At 34.1% G+C, this 17951-nt stretch overlaps 1 protein-coding gene across 1 annotated transcript; it reads left to right on the top strand.

Annotated features, from left to right (window-relative positions):
* The first annotated feature begins 3412 nt into the window (after positions 1-3412).
* LOC127431094 (vacuolar protein sorting-associated protein 29) lies at positions 3413-12346 on the top strand. The gene is made up of 4 exons (XM_051681351.1): positions 3413-3521; positions 10556-10747; positions 11212-11447; positions 11903-12346. Exons 1-4 carry the CDS (start codon positions 3519-3521, stop codon positions 12018-12020), a joined length of 549 nt encoding a protein of 182 aa, XP_051537311.1. The 5' UTR covers positions 3413-3518; the 3' UTR covers positions 12021-12346.
* The last annotated feature ends 5605 nt before the right edge of the window (positions 12347-17951 follow it).

Genomic DNA, 17951 nt, shown 5'->3' with positions numbered 1-17951 from the left:
CAAGTCCTTATCCTGTAAAAATTCTGACTTAAACTGTTGATGTGTCATTCATTTTACTTAATCATTTTACTTGCATTTGTCATTTTAAAGAACAAAATGTTGTAGGCAAACCCCAAATGAATGGTGAGTTGACTCCAGGGTCTTTCTTGGGATTCGGTAAAATTTAGTCCCCCAGATTTTTAAAGTGGTGGTTCACTAAATGAAATGTTAAAAGCTTTTTACAAGATGTTGATATGTCCATTATAATCAATTAAAATAATTATTGCATTAAAACTATTTTTTAATAAAAGAATCACTTCTTTTTATCTTAGACCAAGCATATTGTTATGTATCTGAGGCACTTAACTGAATTTGTACCAAGAAAATAAATAAAATATATGCATTGTTTATCATTCTTTCATTATTGCAAATATTTATTTGTGATCCTTTGCTAAGAACCAACTCCGTCACACACAAACCTTTCACAATTTACACTGTCATCCTGTGACAGGTTGAGTTATTCACAACATTTTTAAAAATTGTAACAAAAATATGGAATAGTCAATATATTATACATTACAAATTCAATAAACTGTATTTACTTCCATGATTCCTGGGATTTGGTAAAATTTAAACTAGGAATATTTTTTATTTTTTTTATTTGATTAATTGTCTGAATACTCCACAACATTGGGCATGTTTTAAACCCCTATCAGATCATATTTTCCCCCATTCAGCATCAAAGGCCTTTTATTAATTATTTATTTTTATTTTTTCACATTTGGACCATTTTTCTTCTCAACCCCATCACGGACATAATGGAAGTGGTTTGAAAATGTTTCTATACATTACTGGTTGTAAAATAAACATCTACCTACTGCTCGTGTGTCCCTCATACTAATTTAATGACTACAAATATAACATTTATGACAGTATTCTAAAAAATAATTATGCGATAAAGTTACAAATAGGCAAATTGTGTGTCTGTGATCTCATTATTTTGGTAAAAAAAATAAATAAATAATAATAATAATAATTTTAACTAAAACCCCCAAGATTTTGTGCTAGCCCTGAACATGTCAAGCTGCAAACAATACATTGATTTTTAATTGTGCTCCTATTTAAATGATCCAATATTGTCACTCTTGTCTCAACCCCCATCACAACTCTCCCACGACTAGGCCACTTGCACCCACATATTTTTAAAACCATGTTTCATAGAAGTAAATATATAGAACTTGTAATGTATAATATATTGACTATTCCATATTTTTGTTACAATATTCATAACTGTAGTGAATAGCTCAACCCCGTCACAGGTTGACAGTGAAACATGTGACAGGGTTGTGTGTTACGAAGTTGTCAATTTCATGTGACGTGGTTGCATGGGTGGATTATGACTAGCAAGGCCCCCGGTCCAATTATCTTTTAAAGTTGAGATCCACGCAATCAATTTTCAAACAAATAAAAGAAACCGTTCAACCGAAACACATTTGCTGAACAGTAACTTTTCTTAAAGAGAAGGTATAATTTTAACATTTGTTATACATAATGTAAAATCAGTGTTAATACTTGTAAATACTACAAATTATGCATACAAAAAAAGCATGTAACAAAATGTGTAATAAATGTGTAAAGTGCACATATTTAAAGGGGCAATAATACATTACGACATATTTTAACTTCATCAAACACTTTAAATATTGAAGAAATTAACAAACAGGTTATTACAGCATCTATGCATGAGTTTGGTGAAACTTGGCAAAGAGTTTAGGCAGTTCTGGCTCACGCTGCTATATGTTTTCTAACTCATCTGAATGATGGGTTTCATTCCATTCAGAAGTGATCATCCCTATACCCTATAACCTTCAAAGACTACCCTCCACTGTGAGAGATTTGAAGGGCTGAAAGGTGTGGGGCTCAAAAATAGTGGTATTTTGGTCGTTTTATTTGAAATTCTGTTTGCAATGACTGGCTAGCATTATTATTATTCTCCCATCAAAAAAGCCCTGTGAAGTCATCATTTATGCCAAAATCTCCCAGACTACATTACTTGTTCATGATTTCAAACTGCCATTTAATCTGCTTTAAAATGCTCTCTTCTTTCTTTCTTTCTTATTTGTCTTACTGTAAAACCTGTAAAACTTTCTAACTTCAAGCATTTAAAAGTATTTAAAATTTTCAGACAAAGTTTTGTCAAACCAACATTATAGTTTGTCTCAACAAACTTTAAATTTCTAGTTAATCAGTACTTTTGTACCACACAAAATAAAATATCTTCTTTTTCTCTTTTTTTTTTTTTTTTTTTTGTAATGTAGGGCAAACTTGCAGTTGTAGCAATTAATAGTATAATAAATGTTTTTGTTCGACAGCACTTTTCATACAAACATAAAGCTTAACCCTATAAAGCCTAACATATGATATAATAGTCATTTTTAAACCAATTTTTCTATAAAATAATGAAATGTTAAGTAAGCACATGTTGCTTCAATTCAATAAATAAAATTTTTGAAATATCAGTAACAATATAAACATTATTGTTAATTTTACTTTATCAAAATCAGCAAAGATTTCACATCAAAAAGATGAGTGCATCACAATATGAAGGTAGCCATTTAGGAAATTATATTACAAGGTCTTCGACTTCCAAGAGCATGGAAAATTCAACAAGGAGGCAGTAGAAATCTAGTGCACTGAATACAACAGGGTTTTCAGCATAGTTTTGATCATGTTGAATAGTTGATGAAGTTGATGAAGAATCTTTAGAAAGTCATGTGTCAAATGTGATATGCATCATACGGTTAAAGAGTGGCTTAAACAGTAATGCAAAAGGGTCCTATAACAGGGCTGGGGGCCCTCATGGTCAAAGAGCCCTATTGAGGGCCTTGTATAGCTGTAGGGCCCACATATTTAAGTGTATATTAAACATTTGTTTTCAAAGTTGATAGGCTCTGAGACAAAATGCATGGTATAAGGTAGAAAGAAGACATTCTTTTATAATTAATTTGATTTCAATGCAATAATTTGTTTAATTCTTTGTAATGGACATATCAACACCTTGTAACATTTCATTTTAGTGAACCATGACTTTAAAAAGTCTGGGGGACTGAAATATTACTGAATTCCGAGAATGATCCTTGTACAGAGGACTTTTAAGGTATAATGCTGTTGCAAGAATAAAGAATTAAAAATACAAGAATTAAGCCTACATGTGGATAGTGTAGTTACATTAACAATTCATATGCATATAAAAGATGGGAAAAGAATGTAGCAGTTACAAGCTAATCTCCTAACATAGTCTACTAAGGATTGCGTCTTTCAGACGTGTCCTTCCCTTAGTTAAAAAATGGTTGATTTCTGATTTAATGACCACAGCGTGTGTACAAACTATGGTTTTGCTGGATGGGAACGTACATGTTAACGCTAGAGGGCGCTGTGGTGGGTTCGCCCATAGTAATCGTTTCGTCTTGCTGAGCTGAAGGAGTTCTTGCCTTTTGTCAACATCAGCTTCCTGAGCTCAAACACACATCTGGACAAAAATGGTACGTGTACACATATCAGACACCATTGTTTATCAGAAATTCCTCGTTATCTCTGGATTCTCTTAAACGCATACGTCTAAGTCGATATGAAAAATATGTGCTTTCCCAAAAGGCTGTTTTTTAATGCTGCTGGGTCACATGACAGCAGCGAGCTAGCGCCGAGTTATTCATCCCATGCAATAGAGATTCAGGATGTAGACTGTAAATCTCGCTTAAACGAATGCAGTTTATTAAGATCGAAGTATATTCTTTTCCTTATGAACTAATTATCTGTTTCAGTTGTGCGACGCTTAATCTGATGTTTTACCGCTAAATGACAACAGCCTGTCAGCCGAGAGTAGCTAACATGAAACTGGACTTATAGTTTCCTAAACAGTCTTGATAAACGCATTGTTATTGCTTCTAGAAATTTACAAGGAATTACATCCAAAATACATTGGGTATAAAATCAACAATAATAACAATAATTGTAGTTTCACCCGAAGTTATATAATACCTTTTTATTCTAATGGAAAATAGTGCAATATTTGTTATTTTAACCCTTCTAAAGTTGTGTCAATGAGAAAAAAATAAACCTTAGATTCAACATTAACTTGTTATGAATGCCAATTTTAAAGTACTAATATTAATCTGTTTTGCTTGTTTTTCTTGGACAGTGCTTGAATATAGTTACTGGAGTCCGTTTAGAATGAATATAATGAATTATCTTTCTTTGAATGCCTAAATACAAGAAGCCTAAAGGCCCAAACATACTTTACGCAAGTACGTGAACACAGACGCACCTTGCTACGCAAGCTCGATTCCACGCGTCATTGTGTGGTGAAATGTGTCAGCGCTCAATTCATAACCCAACGCGACAATGCGCTGCATTCTCAGCGTTGCCGCAAGGGGCGCTAGAGCGGATTTTCTGTTTTCAGTCAACAACAGTCATGGCGGAGCAGCAATTTGAGGAGAGTCTTGCCGAACAAGTTAGATTATACAAACATATTTACGACCCCTCGTCCCCTCTCCATTCGAATAAAACAGCGATTGAAAATGCTTGGCAAGAAATTGCAGCGTCCCTAAATTCTGATAACGACATTAACTATGGGACCGATTTGGCCGAGCCAGGAAGAAATGGCATCCGCAGCAGAGATGCCGCAACTAGCTATGGATATCCAGTCATTTTGGACATGTTGGGATGGCTTTTAGACTTCATAAAACACCGGACCACAGAGTAAAATTTACGTGATTCGGTTTTGTGGCGCCTAAAAAAAACTCTATCGCCCCCTTGTGGTGTGAGGTTTGTAACTGCCAGAGCAACGCAAGAGCACACATGCTGTACAACAGGACCACAAGTAGGCCATGCGTTGACCAAGCACTCGCGTCTGCATTCGCATACTTGCGGAAAGTATGTTTCGGCCTTCATTTGTTTTGTAACCTAAAATATAGCAGAAAAGTTAAAGTACTTTCTACATTAAATAAGTTAAACTTGAAAATATGAAGTAAATTCTACATTTGTACTCAATTCAAACGTGTAAAAATGAATGCTCTAAAGAATGCTTTATTATTAGCTTATAATAAAATATTATTTATGATTGTTTGTAATGTTACAATGCATCATCATGAATGAATCCTAAAATAGAAAACTTTTTTTGATTAAATTTCACAGTTAAATAAAATAAGTACATTTTACTTAACTTTTCAAAGCTGGTGTTCCCAGCATGCACCGGGATTGAATAATTAATGAGCTTGCATGGTTTCACTGTTTGCAAGTTGATTTACACGCTTTTATTGTTGATTTTGATGTTGTTTAGTCTGAGGTTCATTTTCTACTTAAAATTAAGCATTCATGCTAAAAAAAATTTAAAAAAATCCGTTGATTGTTAGTGTCATCGTGTTTTATGTACGAAATGTTCAGGTACGAAGTGTTCAGGTCTGCTCTAGATCTTGGTACTTTCGCCATTAAAGCAAGGTGATGTTGTCTCATAGACTACATAGCATGCATTAAGCTTCCTTCTGGAAGGTTTCCATGTGTCATGTGTTACATGACTAAGGGGCCGTTTACACAACAATGGCGTTTTGGGGCCTGAAAATGCAAACTTTTGAAAAGGGGTTTCAAAGTGCACGTTTTTGAAAACAATGCCGTTATCGTCTCCATGTAAACTTACAAAAACGCGAATTTGTGAAAACGATGACGTCATGCGCACGTGTATCACGTGTTCAGTCTATAGGCATGCGCGCGAGTACTTCAAAACAATGCGCAAGACATTCAAAACTACAATGGCGGACTACAGGACTGTGATTGTGCTGCTCAAGATTGAGTTTATTGACGCTTCTCCAGCAAAGTGTAGGTTTACTGCATCACTACTGCGACAAGCGATCGCCATCCTCATTGTTTGTATTCACCGCTCTGTGGAAGAATGCTTATGTGCGTAGGCGCGTAGTATTTCTTTACAAAGTGACATCGCCAACTACTGGCCTGGCATGAATAATACAGCGTTTTTAGTCGTTTTCGCGGATCCATGTGAACGGGGATTGTTTTTACAACGTTGTCGTCTGTACTCGAAACTTTTCAAAAACGCAAAGGAAAACATTTCCGTTTTTAGTACATCGTTGTCGTGTAAACGTACCCTAAGAACGTTAAAAAAAAAATAAACATTAAAATGCTAGTACACTTGTAAAGGCATGGCTTAATTCATTGCTGCATTGTTTGAGTAAAATGTACAATCAAAGAGAGAGTAAATTTGACTAGAAACAGAGTATTGCAAAGTAAATTTTACTGGGGAATTTCTAATTAAAGCCACCAAGAATTGTGGGTAGCCTTTACTTGAAAATAGGGTCTGTTAAATTTACTAGCAATTTCTGCATGGAAATTGTTTCCTAAGTAAACCCCACTCCTTCTTCACTATATTGTACTTCTAATAAATGAAACAAAACAAAAAAAAAACAAGGGTATGTTTATTTCCCTGTCATTCAGAAGCAGATTAAAAAGGGCTAACATTTTTATGATTATCCATTTTTTGAAATTAAAGGGGTAAATCGCATCAATTTTTAATATAATTATAAATCATATAGTAAAAAATCAGACCAGATTGAAACAAATTGTGATCAGACATAATGATGCATCGCATCATTAATAAAGAATCATAATCAAATCAAATCGTTGTTAGAGCAAATATTTATACATTGTGTAAAGTGGTCCATCTTAGGTAAAACATTTAAATGCTTTTGGATTGTCAGCAGTGTTTAAAGTGAGACTATATGTTCTTATAGGATTCCTCAGCAGCATACAGAAGCTCTTACCCCAAGCTTCACACTAACCGTTTGCAGCAAGTGCTATCCATTTATCAACCACAATCACTTAGCATTTAAACTAACATATGAGTTTTCCATGGAATATTATTGTTTACCCACTTTGTTGTGTCAGTTTCCTTCTGTCTTACACCATCTTTCAAATTATTATTTTTTTTTTTTGCTTCCACACATCCTCCACCACCTCACCCTTCCTCACCCACTGTTCCCCATCCTGTCTCCAATCAACCACTGCGTTGTATTCAGGCTGGTCACAGAGTAAGTGCCCTCCCCGGACCTCATGCTTGTGGCTTTCTGAATTTTAGACTAGTGCTGCTGCTTCTGGGCTGCTGGATCTTGCATGATTCCTCTCACCTCTCTGCCTTCTGTTTAAACTCTTTTGCAAGGATGCCTGCAAGTACATTAGATTAATTCCTCTCTGATCATAAAATAGCAATGACTAATCATCTAATTATAAGCTTGCAGTTTAAGAATTAAGGAATACTTATCTTCCTTACTATATCATCATAATGTACATGCCATGTTAAAAATATATCATCCTGTTTCTAAGCAATGCTGCAACATATTTTGTGTGTTTTGCATATTTCATGAACCCTTTTATGCATATTTTAGACATAGGCTAATTATAGGCTAGTTTCAGTGAGGCTGGGCCAAACATAGTGTTCTCATGAGAATAATCGGCTATGTTCGGAATGTAATACCACTGTAGTGTGTGTTTTTCTAAAATAGTATTCTGTATAGGGCTGAAACGATTAGTCGACGTTATCGACAACAAAAACATTGTCGACAAAAATGTTCATTGTCGAATAGTCGTTTGATCTTAACGTAACATAAGATCATATGAAACTCTAATGATTGCACACAAGAGCAGCACTGCAGCTCGCTCCTGACTGATGAGAGGAAGAAAACACATCTCACAGTCCAGATGAACTCTAAACTTTCCAAACAGCTTCAGGTGATGTAGATCACAAAGTATGAGGGAATTATAATGCAAAAATACAAAATAAGTAAATACAGAAGCACTCTTGTGGAATAAGCAGAGTCTGAGCTGACGCTCAGCTTAAGCAAAACTTGCGTGTCGAGCGTCTTTAAAGGAAACACTCCGGCGTTTCATCTTTAATGCAGTTCTATTTAATGCGTTATAGCTTTATTAAAGTTAAAATAATAAGGAAACTGGCATTTCTCTGTGCAGTCAGCGCCTCTTCTATGAGTTGCGCGAAGTGTCCCGATCTAAAGGGGAGAGATTGAAACTGCACCCGGCTGAGGTACACTCTGTTGCGGGGACACTCATCCCTCGAGTGCACGCTTAATGCAGCTAGATTATAACGTGATGGCAACTTATTGAATCATAATATATGTCACTGTGCATTTCTTATCGTGAAGAAAATTGGCAAAACGCAGCTTTATTAATAAGAGAGAGTTTGTTTTTTTGTGAGTTAAAGATGGATTGAAGTGAACAAAAAGGTGAGAGAGGGTAGTCTTCGCCCCATTATACACTGCAACAAAATACATTTTTGATTTGTTTTTGTTTTGGCTTGTTTTCCAATATAAATATCTAAAACTTTTTTAAAACAACGTACATTTACTTTAGCAGCTATACTGCAGAATAATGTTTTTTTTTTTTATATGAGAATGTTGAATATAATATTAAAAATACAAATATTTTTAAATATCTAAATATCCTTTTAAAAAAGATGCATTCACCTGAGAAACAGCATATAACATATTTAGACTTGCTTTAGGTATATAAGTATATTTTGTCTTTACTGTACTCGCAGAAGTATAACCAAGTGAAAAAATACACTTATATACAAAATACATTTATATTTAAGATACATTCTCTTAAAGCAAGTCTGAATATCTTATATGTTGCACCTCAAGTAAATGTATCTAGTTTTAAGTATTTTTAGACAATTTTAAATGGAAAAAAAGACAAATACACTTGATAACAATAGGATTTTTTTTTTTTGTAGTGAAATTTTTAATGAATTAAACATAAGTATTTTTTCCCTTTAATTCAGTGAATGTCATTTAGAGGTATTTTAAAAGATGATTTTGTCCTCTTTATTGTTAGCAAGCACGTTTAATACATCCTTTTAAGTCGGGGCACAAGCTGAATAGTCGGTTTAGAGCTAATGATTAATCGTTGCAATAATCGTCCGAATAGTCGAATAATCGTTAGTTGCAGCCCTAATGCTGCATGCAACAACAACTGTTTCAGTAGTATGCCACGTTTGTCTTATGACCATGCAAAATTTTGCAAGTTCAAGTTTGGTGAACTCTTGCAAATTTGTATGATGACGACACGTGTAACCAATCAAAGATCACACTGACCTCTTGGCTCAATACAAAAGAATACATATTTCAGAGTTTTTTTATTTGTATTATTATTATTGTTGCAGGAATGTGAGTAGACGTATGTTTTAACATTTTGAAAATTATATAATTTTGATTTATTAATGCCACTCAGCACATTGCAGTGTCAGAAATAATTTTGCAGACCAAGTCTAGTGTGACCGTGGCTTAATTCAGAGAATGCTGTCCATTTATCAACTTGTAAATAAAACAGTTACAGTTTGCTTTGTATAAAACCAGTTTGTATTTTAATCAAACTTTATGTGTCAAAGGCCTTCAGGGTATTCCATGCTTCCAAATAATGAGAATTCTCTCATCATTTACTCAAACTCATGCCATACCAAATGTGTATAACTGTCTTTCTTCTGCAGAACAGCAGCAAATATTTTTAGAAGAATATCTCAACTCCAAACATAGGTCCATACAATGCAAGTGAATGGTGACCAAGTCTTTGAAGCACCAAAAAGCACATGAAGGCAACATAAAAGTAATCTGTACAATTCCAGTGGGTTAATCCATGTCTACAGATGTGATCCAGTTGGTTTTGGGTGAGAACTGACCAAAATGTAACTCCTTTTTTACTATTAATCTTGACATCTGCAGTCTCCTTGGCAATCATGATTTCAAGCCTGATTACTGTTCCTAGTGCTCTACGCATGTGTCATGCACTTTGAAGTGCCTAGAGACTGCAATGACAAGATGTACAGTGAAAAAGGAGTTACATTTTGGTCTGTTCTCAACCAAAACCAATTAGATCACTTCAGAAGACATTGATTAAACTACTGGAGTCGTATGATTACTTTTATGCTGCCTTTATGTGCTTTTTGTAGCTTCAACATTTCGGTCACCATTCATTCATTGCATTTTTGTTTGTGTTCTGCTGAAGAAAGAAAGTCATAAACATCTTGGATGGCATGAGGGTGAGTAAATGATGAGAGAATTTTCATTTTTGGGTGAATTATTCTTTTAACAAACTGTGCACAGTATACATGCTGCATACTGCAGAAATAGTATTAGTATGCTACTCCGAACATAGCCATGGTTATTTAGAATGTTATGGTTGAATCAGTTGTTTCTATTGATTTATTGATTATTTAGGGTGTGAAGCATCTCAGGTTTTCATCTCAGTTTTCTTTAAGGCCACAGATCTGATGCTACATAACATTTTTATGAATGTGAGGGACTTTTGTTGTATGTGAGTGATTTAATTGCATCCTATGTTGTTTATGTTTACAGAGGTCTTAGAAGCAGCTCTTTTGCTTTGCTAAAAAAAAAGGCTTTAAAATAATTGCTGTCTGATGAAAACCTCTTCCCATTTTTACTTAATTGGAACATTAAGTTACACATCAAGGTTTGTACACTAACAAGTTTAATTTTGGCAATAGCTGGTCCTTGTGTTAGGTGACCTGCATATTCCCCACCGATGCAACACCCTACCTGCCAAATTCAAGAAGTTATTGGTGCCTGGCAAGATTCAGCACATCCTCTGCACAGGAAACCTCTGTACAAAGGAGAGCTATGACTACCTGAAAACATTAGCTGGAGACGTGCACATTGTCAGAGGAGACTTTGATGAGGTTGAGTTTTATTTCCATTTCTATTTAAAGGGATAGTTCATACAAAAATCAGAATTCTTTTCCAAACCTGCATGACTTTCTTCCTTTCGTGGAACAAAAGGAGATGTTTTGCAAAATTACTGGATCATTCACAATTCACTTTCATTGCATCTTTTTTTCTCTTCATACAATGAGAGTGAATGGTGACTGAGACCAACCTTTTGTCTAACATCTCCTTTTGTATTCTATGGAAGACAGAAAGTCAAACTGGTTTAGGACAACATGAGGGTGAGTAAACAATGACAGAATTTTCATTTTTAGATGAACTATTCCTTTAATGAATCACTTTTTCATAGATGCTTATGTACTTGTTTATCCATGTTCCTTGCAGGTTATGTCGATTTAGGACTCGTTTTACTGTGGATATAGATACTTGTCTACCTGTTTCCTCTTGTCTACACTTTCTCTTTGTTTTTAAATGATAGAACTTGAATTACCCAGAGCAGAAGGTGGTGACGGTGGGGCAGTTTAAGATCGGTCTGATCCACGGCCACCAGGTGATCCCCTGGGGTGACATGGCCAGCTTGGCATTGCTTCAGAGGCAGCTGGATGTGGATATCCTCATCTCTGGCCACACGCACAAATTTGAGGCTTTTGAGAATGAGAACAAATTTTATATTAACCCTGGATCAGCCACCGGGGCCTATAGTGCACTGGAAAGGTAGAGCATTTAATTTTATCTCTTTTAAACCTTGTGTAATTAAAGTAGAAGGTTATATACAGGGATTAGAAATTAAACGTTTTTCATTTTTGTAATAATTCTCATAATTTTCGTTCTGAGCACAAATTATATTTTTACATTCCATCCACGACCTCCTTTCCTAATGGTAGCCAGATAAACTAGTCATTTTAATAAAAAGTAAAAATGGTTAACAATTTGGGCAGCAGGAAGTAGTGTAATTAATTCGTTTAATGTGAAATTATTGGTATGCAAAAATAACATTAGTAACCTGTTACCAGCATTTTCAATTAAAAGGGATTTTGTTCTCATTTTCTACTATGTTTGGGGGGGTGGGGGGAAATCGCTAATTTTCCATTTCTAATCCCTGGTTATTTGCAGTTATATGAAGTAATGTTAATGTACTTAACATTTATTATTAAATTGTCTCTTCACAGCAACATTACACCATCGTTTGTTTTGATGGACATTCAAGCCTCCACAGTTGTAACATATGTCTACCAGCTCATTGGAGATGATGTCAAAGTTGAGAGAATCGAATACAAAAAGTCTTAAAAACCTAGTATGGTGTCAGCTGCCTTCTTTCATGATGCAAATCTTGTCATTCCCTCTCACCTGAACTTCACCATCGTACAAATGCTGTATCATAACATTACGCTATTTTAACGTAATACATATTGTTTATGTCATCAGAATGTCATGGTTTTTTGGGTTTGTGGTTTCAGCAGATGTCGTTGAGGATGCAACAATGTTGTATTATTTGCATAATATAAGGGAGAATGGTCTGTTAAAATGTTATGTGCCCTAATTAATTTTTCAAGGCCATAAGATCTGCTTTGAAATCATGTTTCATACAATAAAACCCCACATCACATTAAAAGTGTAATTCAGTTTTTTAATTTTTTTAAAGAGTGTACTACACTGAACACATTTGGCATTAAAATTATTTTAAAACATATGGAGCAGCCTTTTACTTAGAACTGCATTATTAATAACTTATGTATGTGTGAATTATCATGCAAGAATTTTCATTAATTGCTAAAGCCATACATTGAACGTATTTTAGGTAAGGAATAAAAAGTCCTCATTCTCTTCTTCCGAATCATTGAAAGACAGGCTGCTCGTGTTCAGAGAGATAAGAATCCACGTCAGTCACCTCCCAGTCCAAGTCAACATCCTGAAAATTTCAGTCCATTTTGGAGAATGTTAAATACAGCTGTATGCTTTAAACAGGCTCAAAACAGGAATGAGAAACCTGTTATGTTCATATATCAGGATCATTAAGAAAGACGCATAAGTACTAAGTAAAGTACTGCATAAGCAATGGTCTGTAATGCGCCAAACTTACCCTGTGAAGAGGCATGTTTTGCAAAGGTACTTTTCGTTCTTCTCATTCTTGACTATACTGTAATTGATTTTTGAAATCTCTGAGACACTCTATATAGTAAATATTAGGATCACAATTAATACTTTTCACCATTGCTCACATACTGAATTGTACAACATTTGTACCGTTTTTACTTTCCCCACCTTTGATGATTTTAGGGCAAGTTGTTTTCTTTACTTTTCTGCGGTCAAATATCTCTTTCCACTTTCTTTTATCTTGCTAGTTGTAGTTTGAGAGTTTGTGATGCATCCCACTTCTGGGTCATGTGTTGACCTCTACTGTTTTACATTTACATTCAAGTCTGAAATAAAATATAGAGTTTCAGTTAGAGTGCACACTATATTGCACATATAAAAATTTATAATTGCACAAATTATATATTTCATTATAATAAATGTTATTACCAAAAGAGACAAACAAAATTCCCTCGCTTGAATTATTATTGTACCTGTCCTGATACATCGGTGTAATACATTCATGTAGTGCTGACATATGAGCTGCCGCATGTGCTCTTTGTTGTAGGCCTCTGCAACACTGTACAGAAAGCACTTCTGTCCTGGTGTCAAGCCTGGATGTTAAAACCAAGAGAGTAATTTGAATTTACATAGTAATTTGTGAGTTATTTGGTAGCTATTTCTCAGTTTTTATTTTATATTATAGTAGTAACAGACACAAATCATTGTAAATGTGACATATTGTATAATCATTGTATACGGGGTTCAAAGTCTGAGATGACTAGTGAAAGTACTTTTCTAGTTTACATTTTCACACATTTTTCTTTAAAAATAAATGATCAACTAACAATTTAAGTTAAAAGCTGAAAAATGCATGAATAAAATAAATAAATATAATATATATATATATATATATATATATATATATATATATATATATATATATATATATATTTTTTTTTTTTTTTTTTGCTTTCATGACAGCATGCACCCGAGCTGGCATTAACTCCACAAGTTTGTGGAAAATCTGATAATCCATGTTACCCCAGCATGATTTTAGTGCTTTAAATTAGAAATAAGGATATCTTTTTATTTATTTATTTGTACAAAGAACTAACACTTTTTTTTTTTTTTTCATTCCATTTGATTAGTGGAACAAAGAAAGTGCATAAATCTTAAACATTCATTTTATGTCACAACGTAACTACGTTTATTTCAAAATTTTCAGAATTCTAAAATGTTCATTACCATATGAAGTAGATTTTGAATCCCAGATTTTCAATGTGGTTCTAGAATCCAGATTTTTGGGCCACAATAATTTTTCATGAAATACCTGTAAAAATTGAGCTGTAGTCATGGTCTTCGGGATCTGAATAGTTTTTATGTCACAATTCTGTTGTAGCACTTTAACAATTGCTGCTCTCTGCATTTCGTTTCCAAATCTTGGGTTTCTTTTAACTACATAGAGACAACCGAAATACTTTCTTTAAATATTCAGTTACATTTCACACTAAGTGTCCTTAATAATTATATTGCAATTGCAGCTTGGGAAATTCCAGAAAATGATGTCAAGCCTTTAGGCAATTAGCCAGTTAACTTCTGATAGGCTAATTGGAGTCAACTGAAGGTGTACCTGTGGTTGTATTTTAAGGCCAACCTTCAAACTCAGTGCCTTTTTGCATAACATCATGGGAAAATAAAAATATAAAATCAACCAAGACCTCTGAAAAAAATTTGTGGACCTACACAAGTCTGGTTCATCCTTGGAAGTGATTTCCAAATGCCTGAAGGTACCACATTCATCTGTACAAACAATAGTACGCAAGTATAAACACCATGGGAACACCATGAGATGCATTCTGTCTCCTAGAGATGAACGTAGTTTGGAGCGAAAAGTGCAAATCAATCCCAGAACAACAACAAAGGAACTTGTGAAGATGCTGGAGGAAACAGGTAGACAAGTATCTATATCCACAGTAAAACTAGTCCTATATCGACATAACCTGAAAGGCTGCTCAGCAAGGAAGAAGCCACTGCTCCAAAACCACCATAAAAAAGCCAAAATACAGTTAGCAAGTGCATATGGGGACAAAGATCTTACTTTTCAGAGAAATCTCCTCTGGTCTGATGAAACAAAAATGTAACTGTTTGGCCATAATGACCATCGTTATGTTTGGAGGAAAAAGGGTGAGGCTTGCGAGCTGAAGAACACCATCCCAACCATGAAGCATGGGGGTGGCAGCATCATGTTGTGGGGGTGCTTTGCTGCAGGAGGGACTGGTGCACTTCACAAAATAGATGGCATCATGAGGAAGGAAAATTATGTGGATATATTGAAGCAACATCTCAAGACATCAGCCAGGAAGTTAAAGCTCAGTCGCAAATGGGTCTTCCAAACGGACAATGGCCCCAAGCATACCTCTGAATTTGTGGCAAAATGGCTTAAGGACAACAAAGTCAAGGTATTGGAGTGGCCATCACAGAGCCCTGACCTCAATCCGATAGAAAATTGTGGGCAGAACTGAAAAAGCGTGTGCAAGCAAGGAGGCCTAAAAACCTGACTCAGTTACACCAGTTCTGTCTGGAAGAATGGCCAAAAATTCCAGCAACTTATTGTGAGAAGCTTGTGGAAGGCTACCCAAAACATTTGACCCAAGTTAAACAATTTAAAGGCAATGCTACCAAATACTAACAAAGCGTATGTAAACTTCTGACCCACTGGGAATGTGATAAAAGAAATAAAAGCTGAAATAAATCATTCTCTCTACTATTATTCTGACATTTCACATTAAAATAAAGTAGTGATCCTAACTGACCTAAGACAGGAAATGTTTTCTTCAATTAAATGTCAGGAATTGTGAAAAACTTTTTTAAGAGTTTAAATGTATTTGTCTAAGGTGTATGTAAACTTCTGACTTCAACTGTAATGCTGTGGTTACACAGCTGTGAGTTAAATATTTTAAGATTTTATATGTTAAGATTTTGTTAGAGTCATTTGTCAGGGGTTTCTAAGGAATGTCTGTTTGGTCTTAGATTTAACTCACTGGTGTCAGAGATGCTCTGGTTACTCTGTCCAAATTATACAAATGTAATATTTCAGAACTTTCTGCTGATAAAGCTTGCTACTGTAGCTGTATGGAAGAAAACCTGTCAGGTTGCTGGGGAGATAAAATGGTTGTGTCCTGAGTGCAAACATACTGCATAATTATAATATAGACCATCATTGCAGATGGATGCAATGCAGATTGATGATGTGCAATTAGTGGCACATGGTGACTGAAGACTGTGCCTTATATATAACATGCATAAGTGTTGCATAAGTGATTCAGAAACATAAAACTTTTAGGACATTAAAAAATAATTATACAAGTTGTTTAAATGTATAAATTATACTGTATTACACAGGATTTAAAGCACATGAGCCTGTTTTCTCATATACATTAAAGCACAATGCTGGCTAAATTAAATTTGCATATATAAGAGATATAATATATATAAGGTATAAGAGATTAGGCCAAAGTATGATAACATGATAAAAAGCAGATAAAAAATAAATAAATAAAAAACTACAAACTATTTAATTTAAATTATGTTAAGTATACTATTAGCTACTACTTGTGTAGAAGATGCAAATAGCCTCCTAAACTGGCCAATTAATTATATAATTATTTATGGCACAAAATGTACCAAATTTTTGAGCCCAGATGACCTGTTCAGACCACATTTCATCACATATGGATTATTAAATGTACATGAAAACTTGAAAAACTACACAATAAAGTGTTTCATGCCAGTCCGTTTTTGAGCTTAAAGGCAACAAAAAAATATGTTTTATGGCACATGCCACTTTTGTCGCTGTTGTTCTCAAGGAATTTCACGTGTTTCTTCATGTTGAAGTGTCAACTGAACTGTGAGTCCTGTAGAATATTTACAAGTGATTTAAAACGACCTGTGATCCCATCCGATAATGCGCTTCCGTACGTTTTTCTGGTATTTCGACCTCTGTGGGCTTCCGTAGGTGACCGATATGGCTGTTCGATTCCAGAAATTTGGGAATCGACTCTGATTCTTGGTTTTGGAATCGATTCCGAGTGTCGATTCCAGACTCATTTTATTTTTTTATTTTTTTCTATTCCGAAAAAAACGGGAGGTAAAGTTAAATCTCATAAACAGCTCACTACAAAGTGTTTTTTGCACTATTTATTATAGCATGAACAACATTTACTATTAATAGGTCCATTCTAAAATGAAATCAGGGCCTATATACACATACCAAATCACGATGCTTAAATCCCATGAGATAAATTTGAGGGAAGTTTGAGTAGATGCGGCTGTATTTCGAAGAACAACTGCAAATCATATTAAAAGCACCATTTTACCTACATTGAAATTGTCTGTTACCACTCATGAGTTCTTGATTAGAAAGAGGTTTAAATTATAATGTACAGTAATTGTCCACTACCTTTTGTACACTGAATAAAATGTCCAAACAATACACTTCAGTTTTATTCAGATTCATACAATATCATATATATATATATATATATATATATATATATATATATATATATATATATATATATATATATATATATATGGGTTGGGGAGTAACAGAATACATGTAACAGGTTTACGTATTTAAAATACAAAATATAAGTAACTGTATTCCACTACAGTTACAGTTTGGTAATTAAAATACAGTTACATTCAAAAAGTATTTTGATTACTGAAGAAATTACTTTGCATTTTATTGTCATTTGTTTCATTTAATATTTAGTCCTTTCAGATGGAAAACATTTATACATATAAATGATGCGATACAAAGTGCATTTGAATAGCGGTGAAACACTTTCTTATGATGTGTTACATTCATACGAGCAGACTCGTAGACATTTTTTTTTTTTTTTTTGTAGTAAGACCTTTGATATTAGGGCAAAAATTGCATTCTTGATAATAATATTTGTATTGTTTTCCTGTAAAAATATCTAAAAATCCTTTAAAATTTTTGTCTTTGAATTTGATTTCATAAAATAATTTTAATGTAAAATGGTGTAAAATGTAAGCTAGTTTTTTACATTTTATATATATATATATATATATATATATATATATATATATATATATATATATATATATATATATATA

This window comes from Myxocyprinus asiaticus, chromosome 40, assembly GCF_019703515.2.
Source record: "Myxocyprinus asiaticus isolate MX2 ecotype Aquarium Trade chromosome 40, UBuf_Myxa_2, whole genome shotgun sequence".
NCBI lineage: Eukaryota > Metazoa > Chordata > Actinopteri > Cypriniformes > Catostomidae > Myxocyprinus > Myxocyprinus asiaticus.
Note: the sequence above shows the minus strand (reverse complement) of the source record. Positions and strands in the feature narration are given on the sequence as shown.

Bases quoted from the DNA above. Each gene is read 5' to 3' on its own strand.
- LOC127431094 (XM_051681351.1), top strand. The intron at 10,748-11,211 runs GTTGAGTTTTAT...TTTAAATGATAG, and splicing joins TCAGAGGAGACTTTGATGAG to AACTTGAATTACCCAGAGCA. The intron at 11,448-11,902 runs GTAGAGCATTTA...GTCTCTTCACAG, and splicing joins GCCTATAGTGCACTGGAAAG to CAACATTACACCATCGTTTG.